Here is a 10141-nt window from a genome sequence, read left to right as displayed (position 1 = left end):
TAAGGAGTGGAAAAAAGGTTTATTTCAAAATCAATTTCAAATCAGTAAATATGTGAACTTTAAGTCACTTTAACTACGCCAATGGAAATTCTGGTAGCACCACACTGCACTGCCCAATATAGTATATATATATATTGTTTACTATTACTAATACATATCACATATCATATAAAATAGCTTAACTGTGGTTACAGCAATATTAAATAAATAATGTGTAATAATAATTTAAAGCAAAGTAATATATAATAAGCAAACCACGCATCAATAAATAAATGTGTGAATTAATCATCTCCACCACAGAGGTAGAGCAGGGCCTTTCCGTAATCGCCATCAGTGTCATCCTGGAAAAAAAATTAATAAATAAAACACAGCAAATCAGATATAAATGTTGTAAACTTACAAACATTTGGGAATCTTTTTTGTTAAGTGTTTTAAGGCACTGTGTGTGTGTGTGTGTGTGTGTGTGTGTGTGTGTGTGTGTGTGTGTGTGTGTGTGTGTGTGTGTGTGTGTGTCTCTATATATAAGCGTAATGAGGTGTGAATGTGTTGCACCTGCCTGTATGGCACGGTACAGTGATTCTCCATACACCTTCTTGTACTGGGCTCTGATGTCCAGCATGTCCTCCTCACTCCTGGACACCATAATCCTGATAAGAGTTTCATCATCAGTGCCGGCGCGCTGAGGAACACACAAAAAAACACAAAAAAAAACCAAACTGGTGATACTTTATATGTATTTCAACAGAACTTTAAAATATTGCACTTCCTACCCTCAAAGAGTCACGTAGGGAGTAAGCAAAATATCCTGGGACACTTTTCATACATTTCACTGGGAAGAAAAAAATGAAGACAGTTCATAGTTCATTTCCACTAATACAATAAGAGTTTTTTCTAACATATTCTACATTGTATTTTTCTTACCCACTGCAAGAAGCAATGCCTCGAGATTGCCAGTAAACTCTCCGCAAATACTCTCTTCGATGTCACAGCCAGCGATCTTTTTATACACATCGAACACTAGAGAGAGAAGAAGAAGGAACATTTGTAGCATTTCTGCTGTCCAAACCCATTAATGTTCTAGCATTAATAGACTCTGTATAGTAATGCTGTAGTATTTCAGTCTTTACAGTCAGTAGTAAAGTTTAAACCTGTCTACTTTCACTATGGTGTCTCATAATAAACTGCATATTCTATATACAGTATACATACCACAGTGCTGCTGAATTCTCAATTCTGATTAGTCAGAAAGTGCTAAATAATTATGTAAACAGCAGCTCCATTATTGGTTCTGACTGTGAGGTAAAATACAGGTTTATATCAATGTGCTCTTCTTTAATATATTATCAATTCTCTATTTACAAAGTGTCATTGTTGTAAAATAATCATCAATATGCTGTTGTTTAATGTAAGAAGACAAGACGAGTTACCAATTACAGAGTTATGGCAAAGAGTAAGGAAAGTCTGCGAATGTTCAAAAACAACTTCTATACATAAGGTAGATAGAAAAAGTAAACACACCCCTGTTATAGTGCAGGTTTTGTTTTGTAGGGTTTTTTGTTTTGTTTTTTTCCCTAAAAATATATATGAATAAATGTATATTATATATTTGAATTGATTTTCCGTTAATTTTTATACATAAACACGAGCCCGTTGTTGATTATTTTCCTAAAACAGCATGACCCATCATGTTGTATTCCTTATAAGGGTATGACTCTCAGGCTTTCATGCAATCAATACAATTTCTTAATTTCAAATTCAATATTTGACAATATTTAAATATTCAATCTGATGATACAATAAGATACAATTCAGATTACAGGCCTCAAATTGATAAGTGACCAACATTTGTCCAGAATCAGAGGTAGAACATTAATTTCAAATGATGATGTGGAGAAGGACTGTTTTAAATGTTTGTGTTCATTAGATCATCTTTCTGGCCTTTTAACACATCATTACACAAAATTAATATTTTTTACATACTAGATCTCTGACATTTACAATAGTAATTAATAATTGAACTTCTATGAACAATGGCTCTGTTATACTAGACCATAATCATTCTTTCAGTATTAACACACACAACCCTGCAGTTACTTTGCCTCAGGTGATCGATGCTCCTCTTGCCCAAGATGTTGACAAACTTTTCTTCATCCGTGCCAACTTTCTTCGCACCGGCAGCGAACAATTCCTGAAACACGATCAGTAAGGCATCTGTCAAGTAAACCTGCATATCACGTTACCCGTACCCGTTCACCTTAAAACTTCTCACACCTCTGTTGCATCACATAATAAAAATAAATAAATAAATAAATAACATACAAAGAAAATATCATTTCTATTTGACCACCTTTTACTATTTTTATAGAAGCTCACATCTCGAAACATGTTTAGAATCCATGTAACCTCACATTAGGTTTTTCCTCTTTCCTATAATTGTTTTATTTTTTAGTTGAGAGAAGACAAAGCCAGACATAAACATGATCTGTTCACCTTAGCGTCTTTCTCCACTCTGCTTTCATCCACTCCCTCCTCCCTCTCTCCCTGAAGAGAACAAAAGCACATTAAAAGTCAAGACGTTTTGCAAGGTAAGACCGATATCGACCTGCAATTCCTCATTAGATAGAGTTAATGAGCTTAAGTCAACCTGGCAACCTCTGGGATTGAGTTACCAGCTTTTTACTCCCCAGGTGCAATTAATCCTCAGGTTTGTACCACCTTTAGAGACGTTTTAATCAGATAGTGGTGAGATCATGACTGATCTCGTGTTATCACCGCTCTCACTGTTTCCATGGCTTGAATTTATCATCTCTCATCTTGCCATCTTGACCATCGTGGCCTCTGTGCACAAACTAACTGTAGCTTAACCTTTTGCCCCTGTGTCGCCTTATGTTCTGGGTTTGTTCCATTTGCATGGTGTTTAATTGATGCTTTTCTGACACGCCCATGTGTTAACCCATTAAACTCCTCATTTATTATTTAGCTATGCAACTCAAAGCATATTAGACAGGAATTCACATGAAATATTCAGTAATTACTTTGAAACTCACATGAAAACTCTGTAATTTCATTAGAAAGGGACCTGCACCAATGGAGATTCAAGGGTTAATCAACCGGCTTCAAGGACACCACTGGAGATCAAAGGCACTAAATGATTTGCATCATTTGCATTTTGATGATGCTTTTTATCCAAAGCAAACAAGACAGGATGCAGCTTGGCAGTTGAGGCTTAAATGTTGCCAAAGACAAACCTTGGTGTCTAGGCAGTCTTGAGACTTAAACTCACATCCTTCTATCAGAAGCCTAATTCCTTGACACCACTTCTTCCAAATCATGAGCTTGTATGAGCTGTAAGCTATACTTTACATCATTCACCTGTAAAAGCATCAGCAGCAGTCTCTGATAGTGTCCAGACGTATCTCCCATGATGTCCTTCTCCAGCTTGCCTCCATGCTCTAGGTTTTGAAACATGAGATAGGAAAGCGTGAGTAACGTCAATTCAAACCTTAATGAAGACAGACGGGACATCTTGGAAGGACCCGGTTTTAAAAAGAGCTCTCTGTCATATTTTCCATTGGCGTATAAGAGATGGCATTTCTTTCTCCAGTTTCTGGATCAAGTGACACACACACACACAGTGGCATCTGGTGGCTATGAATGCACACGGGGTCACAGTGGGTTTTTCACAATCGAATAACAGAAACTCTAGCAATAAATCTTGGAGTCCACTTGAAACTCCATATTGCTGGCTTCAAGATGTCTCTGGCAGGTCATAATGGCTTACATTATTATCACTAGAAATGTACTGGATGCTAAAATTCCCAAATGCTACTATACTAAGAAATATAGTAACAGTGTAACTGATGGTCTAATCATTTCGAATCATTTTATATGTTCAGACATGGTTGAGAGAAGCTATCACAGTTTTATTTTTATTTGTATAGCACTTTCATAATTTAATCATTGTCGTATCATATTGATGCTTTACAGAAATCCAGATATAGTTCTAGACCCTTAAGGAGCAAGCCAGAGGTACCTAGAAAGGATAAGAAAAATGCTGGCTCTGTTGTTAAGGGTCTTGACAACTGATTAGAAAACTGTGTGCATCTTGACCTGCTCAGCCCTATTATAAATCAGTTTCAGATAAAAACCATCTGCCAGTTGAATAAATGTGAAAAACTTTCAGAGGAACAACTCTCTAAAAAAGCCCATCTTCTTCTGTGTGACCCGGTAACAACATACTTACAGTATACAGCATTATATTTTTCCCAAATATTTTTAAAAATTACCTTTCTTGTATATCTTGATGATCTCCTTTAACTGTTCAGATGTTCTGGAGGCCAGGATCTCAATCAGAACTTTATCATCAGTTCCAGCTCCCTATAAATTTTAAATAATATATAAATCATTTTAAAAATAGGTAGAACATAGATAAATAATAAGGTACATCAAAGCCATTCTCAGGGTCAAAATATGATTTTAAAAAAATCTAAACCTAAATTTTAGAAGGATCATCTTTGTATGCAAACTTTTTTTATGTCATTTATTTCACATTTTATAAAAGGTTTCTGTTTCAGAACTTCATAACAGCCAGTAAATTTTCCTTATGGGAAAGTGTCTAAGAAAGACAATTACATTTATCTGGATTCTCTGTAATATGACAACCTTTTTAACACAGGTGATAACAGGAACTATAAAGGGAAAGGGTTTATTAATAAATAAAACTATGTAATCTTTAGCAAATTGTTGTTGAATAAAGAGAATACGCCACTATGAGATGTGTAGTGATTGGAAAATAATCCATTACAGGCTTCTGCTTTTCTCTACCCAGTCCAGGATTATTTTTCTAGATCGTCATGTTCCGTCGTGATTCATTCCTTAGATAAATTAGAAGCTTCTGTATGCAAATGAGAGCAAATACATTTGGGTATATTTGTTCAATATAGATTTTCTGAGATTAAAAATGTCATCTCTCTCTTATATTTTTATATTTATAATATATATATATATATATATATATATATATATATATAGTCTTCTTATATAAAAGACTACAGACTAAAACAGTCGTATAAACATTTGACCTGACCTTGATGGCCGCATGGAGCAGATCAGCATCATAGACACGTGGGGGAGACATCAGAGCCATGATCAGGTCCTCTAACTTCCCTCCCAGCTCTGACTTCAGGTCTTTCACCAGGTCCTAGAGAGAGACAGAGATAAAAGAGAGAGAGGGAGAGTGAGAGGGAGAGAGAGGGAGAGAGAGAGAGAGAGAGAGAGAGAGAGAGAGAGATGAGCTATAAAAATTATATATAGTCATTGACTGACGGCAAAGTAATTGAGGTCTGGGTTTGACAGCCCTGTTAATAAAGCTTCCCTACAGAGTCATCATTCTCTACCATGTACAGGCCAGGAGGTCTGAAAGTGATTTCTTTAGCCATCGATCATGTTCTGTTGCATGTGCACAATTTTAACCACAGTCCTGAGTTCCACAGCTAATGGCTGAGAATCTTGGGTTTAAGATTTCTCAGTATTCAGGACTGAATATGAACAGTGGGTGTAAGACTGTGCCTCACTTTGCCATGCGCTTTCTTATAAGCTGCCTTGATCTCTTGTCTCTGCTCATTGCTCCTGGTGGGTAAGAGCATGAGGATGGTGTCTTCATCCGTGCCTGTGTGGAAACAACATACACACTGAGTTGCAAGAATGATTAAACCATCTCAAACCACAGGTTAATACATGCTGAGCAGCAGATACTTCTTTTCAATCATTACAACAGCGGAAATTTCCTGACACTTAACACTCAAGGGACGACTAAGTACAGAAATTCACCTATTAGTTTACCATCAATATTACCATAAAAATTATATATTGCTACGAAAATGTTTTTGTGCCCTCTAGCCAAAAGACATAACAGCAACAAACGTGTCTTGAAAAAGACGTTCAATAATATTACATGTAACTAAAACAGACAAAAAGTAAACCGCGTCATTCTTTAATCATTCGAATCATTGGCAACTTGCTGTGATATAAAAGAATTAAAACATTGAATCGCATGCTGTGTGAAAAAATGATGAAGTGATGTGACCCAGACCATCTCTGTGCTTTTTGTTTCTTAAGTATCACTTCTAATTTTTTAAGAATTATATGGCAAGCTGTGCTGACAGTAATTATTATGCAAATAGTATGTCACTACACACACGCACACACACACATATGAGAAGTGACAGAACCTTGTAATTAAAACAGTTTAACTGATATAGATGGCTGATTTTGGGTGAAGTAAGAACAATGAGATCATTAGTTACTGTCTGAACTTTTTACCCTAACAGGCGTGCAACTTAGAATTACGTAGCATTAATCAGCTGCTGCGTTCCTGTACTTTAATAGAAAGAAACACTCGGATAGAGAGAGAGAGAGAGAGAGAGAGAGAGAGAGAGAGAGAGAGAGAGTTTGACCTTTATATTTGACGTGAATGGAATACGTGATTACAAAACCAGCTTGATAAGCTCAGTTTGACAATCAGGATAAATATGGCTTCCTCACCAATTCCTTTCATGGCTTTTCGTAAGATATCCGCATCCTGCTTGGCATTGAAGTGCACAAAGGGTCTCACACTTCCTCGGTAAGCCTGAAGGACAAAGCACAGCCTGATCACTTGGCACTTGACACAAATCACTGGAACTCTGCTCATCACTTGAAATCATTTAAAGCAACACAGCAGCTATGCTTTACCTGCTATGCAGCCATTTTAAAGCAGGGCTTCACTTTTATGAATTTGTAGATCATTTCCTAACACTAATACACTTTCATTCTTCTGTAGACAGAATCAAAAATGTTTCAGGATGTCATTTTCATGTTGTCAGCTCAGGTGTTAGGATATGAGATCCTTTAATCTCCATTTATTACAGCTCCTCATTCTTATATTTGTGAAGCTTCTTTCTTGTTATTATGTGAATGCTATGAGAATCATTTATAAACTGAGGTAAATATTTTATGTAGATTCATGCACTAGCACAAGAAAATCTGAACAGCTCGGATTATCGCCAAAATTCTGTCTAAGCTATGATTTGAGTAGAATACTACAAATCCAGTCTTTTCTGTTACTTTTCTGATCATTAATAGAGTAATATTTTAATTTATTCAAATCAGGTATTTAAATTATCTATAAACCCCCTTACACATAGGAGACAGCTGTAATCATTATATTAGACAATAATTTAAACTCTTTATTTTTGTTGCAACTGATTTTATAGTTATTTTAAAGAGTATTAAAGTATATACTCTATTAGTTAATATAAACAAACTATAAAATTAAGTAAGGTAACATTTGGTTCTATTAATGTATTTATGTACAATAATAATGCATTAGCCATCCAAGAGACAAGAAAAATTAATGCCTTAAGTAATATCTTTAGAGGTTCATTGCCAAAAATTTATCAAATAAGCTAAACACTTATGCTTACAAACCTCATTTTTATTGATTATTTATTTACATGTTATGCTTTAATATATGTTAATGATGTGGATGTAGTTTTATAAATTTTTACTCATGAATGGAATAAATATTTACTAATGCAAACGCATGTGTATAAATATGTAGTTGACATCTGGACAAACACTGTGTTAACTTTTAATATTTTTATAATTTGTTAATGTTGCTCTGATGCAGATAATCTTAGTTCAGGAAACATTAACATTATCGCTGACATTAAAATAAAATAATAATAAAATTATTCCAAAATGTTAAAAAAATTGATACCATAACCATTTTTAAATCAATAATTAAGTAAAAATAATTACTGTGTAATTTCATCACTGATATTTCTCAAGAAAATTACAAATATTACATTTGCATTATTCTTAAATCTAAAGTGATAATCTGAAGTAATGTTACGCATCACATATCAGAACAGCGATGTTAAAAAACATGTGACATGACAAGCCAAGCATCACTACTACTTGTAGATTAAATGATTAGATTAAAGGAGTCCATTCTACTGTAATCCAGCCTTCCAGAGCTCTGAAATCCTCTGATCATCTTGAACTCCCTGAAGCCTTGTGTTTGTGCCTTGTCTCATATAAAGTCTTTATTTATTCAATTAAAGTTAACTACAAAGTCAAATAATGGTTTTGTGGTTGCTTTGGTTTCCATTCGTAACCTAATCCTAATACTAATATCACAATAACTGATACAAGCTTAGAGTTTGAGTGCAAGATTAATAATGTTGGGCAAAGAGATAATATACTCTTTCATCTTAAAACCTTCTTCAGTGTTCTTCAGTTTTCTCTCTACAGGAAATCCTGTTTTTATATCCCCAGAACAGTTTCCAATTTAAATCCATTTGGAAGAAAAATGAATCAGCTAAAGAATATTTAAAGAATCCAAAGTTTAAGACCCCTAAACACTTACAGTATATTTAACTATTCTAGAAATAATAAAGATTGTAGATCAAAAATTATATTAAAATATTAAAATTGGACAGACCAAGATTTTATCACATTCCTCACTGGATTTCCCCTGTGTGTGATATTAAATAGAATTAAATAATTGATCTAGATATTATGGAAGCAACTTGAAGTATTGTGATATTATATAATTCTCTATATTTATACATTACATCTGGAAAAAACTATTTTTTTATTTTTATTAACTGCTGTAGTATTTCTCATCTTTATTAAATATTAATGATATCATTCCATTTTTTTCTTGTAATAATTAAAAATGTTGAAGATATATTCATTTGAGAAATTAGAAACAGGGATTAGAAACGGTCTCAAACATTCGCAGATGTTTTAAATATTTAATTTAAAATAATTAATTAAGTCATATAGGTCTTATTTGTGGTCCTTCATTCCCTCATTTCATTCTCTCATTTTTCTCTTCTCTTTCATCTTGTTCATTTTTAAGTCCATACTCACAGGTTGCACTGCTCTTACCATGAGTGAAGATTCCAAGATTCCTGAGGTGTAAAATCTAAAAATAAAAAAAAAACTAAATTGATAAAATAGTAAACAAATAATAAATAAATAAATAAATAAATAAATAAATAAATAGCACAACTATTCCTACTACTCCTACTAATAATAATAAAAAGAAGAAGAAGAAGAAGAAGAAGAAGAAGAAGAAGAAGAAAAAGAAAAAGAAGAAGAAGAAGAAGAAGAAGAAGAAGAAGAAGAAATATCAATGGCCCATGTTAATAATAAAATATGAAAGGAGTATATGCCAGATTGATTGTTCATTCCTTTATAAAGTCGTTTGTGTATATTATAAGCCTACTAGAGAAGAAGAGAAAACTTACCTGTTGCTTTCCCTCTCACCTGTGCGCGAGCTCAGATCTCTAAACGCTGCACTAGTTTTCATTGAAGCCCAAGACACGCCCCGTGATGACGTCACACACTCGACCGATTCATCCTGAGAGACCGAAGCAGTTACTATAATAATTTTACATTCATTCATTCATCTTCAGTCACAGCTTTACACAACAATCCACATAAATAAAACAAATTCCTGTACAATCCACATAATCCTGTACAATCCACATAAATATGACAAAAACTAATGCAATTATTCTTAAACTATTACTTTTTTATATTAAAAAAACATTAATGAGAATGTTAATTTGTTGAATAATAAAATAAGATTTTTTACTTTTTAAAAAAGTAAAAAGTTTTTTACTTTTTTTACTTTTTTTATGTTTTTATAAACATTATTTTAATTATTTAAATTATTTTAAGTATTAAAATAATTACTTCCACTGAGTTTTTGTAATGCATTTATTGTACAATATTTAAGTACAATATTTAAATAAAATTAAAAAAAAACTAAATAAATAAAGCAACTTATTATTGTCATGCTTGTAATCATCATATAATATTTATTAAAGATTTATTATGCAAGACAAAATAATCCTTTAAATTCATGGAAAATCATGAACAATAAAATAGATAATACTAGATTAGTTAGACTATAAGATAATACTGTATGTATTAAAAAAATAAGTAATAAAATTATTTTAAAATATATAATAAGAAGAATAAGAATAATAAGAATACAATCTAAGTAAATAATTTATAATAAAAAAACAATAAATATATGTTTTTAAAAAATACAGCAAAAATAATTAGATCAAGTTCTTCTGAT

The 10141-nt window shown here is 32.9% G+C and overlaps 1 protein-coding gene across 1 annotated transcript; it reads right to left on the bottom strand.

Moving 5' to 3' along the window:
• Positions 1–9322, bottom strand: anxa5a (annexin A5a). Its single transcript, XM_060885286.1, has 13 exons — positions 9300–9322; positions 8938–8974; positions 6544–6628; positions 5574–5668; positions 5087–5200; positions 4287–4377; positions 3373–3452; positions 2491–2541; positions 2095–2188; positions 922–1017; positions 771–829; positions 557–679; positions 1–341 (listed from the first exon to the last, which is right to left on the bottom strand). Exons 2-13 carry the CDS (start codon positions 8938–8940, stop codon positions 282–284), a joined length of 951 nt encoding a protein of 316 aa, XP_060741269.1. The 5' UTR covers positions 8941–8974; positions 9300–9322; the 3' UTR covers positions 1–281.
• Positions 9323–10141: the final 819 nt, after the last annotated feature.

The sequence above is a fragment of the Tachysurus vachellii genome, chromosome 13 (genome assembly GCF_030014155.1).
Source record: "Tachysurus vachellii isolate PV-2020 chromosome 13, HZAU_Pvac_v1, whole genome shotgun sequence".
In the NCBI taxonomy this organism is placed as follows: domain Eukaryota; kingdom Metazoa; phylum Chordata; class Actinopteri; order Siluriformes; family Bagridae; genus Tachysurus; species Tachysurus vachellii.
Note: the sequence above shows the minus strand (reverse complement) of the source record. Positions and strands in the feature narration are given on the sequence as shown.

What these genes read in the sequence shown, in the direction of transcription:
- anxa5a (XM_060885286.1), bottom strand. An exon ending in ATAAGAAAGCGCATGGCAAA is followed by an intron (nt 5,201 to 5,573) that starts GTGAGGCACAGT and finishes GTCTCTCTCTAG; the next exon opens with GACCTGGTGAAAGACCTGAA. An exon ending in GGCATTGCTTCTTGCAGTGG is followed by an intron (nt 830 to 921) that starts GTAAGAAAAATA and finishes TTTTCTTCCCAG; the next exon opens with TGAAATGTATGAAAAGTGTC.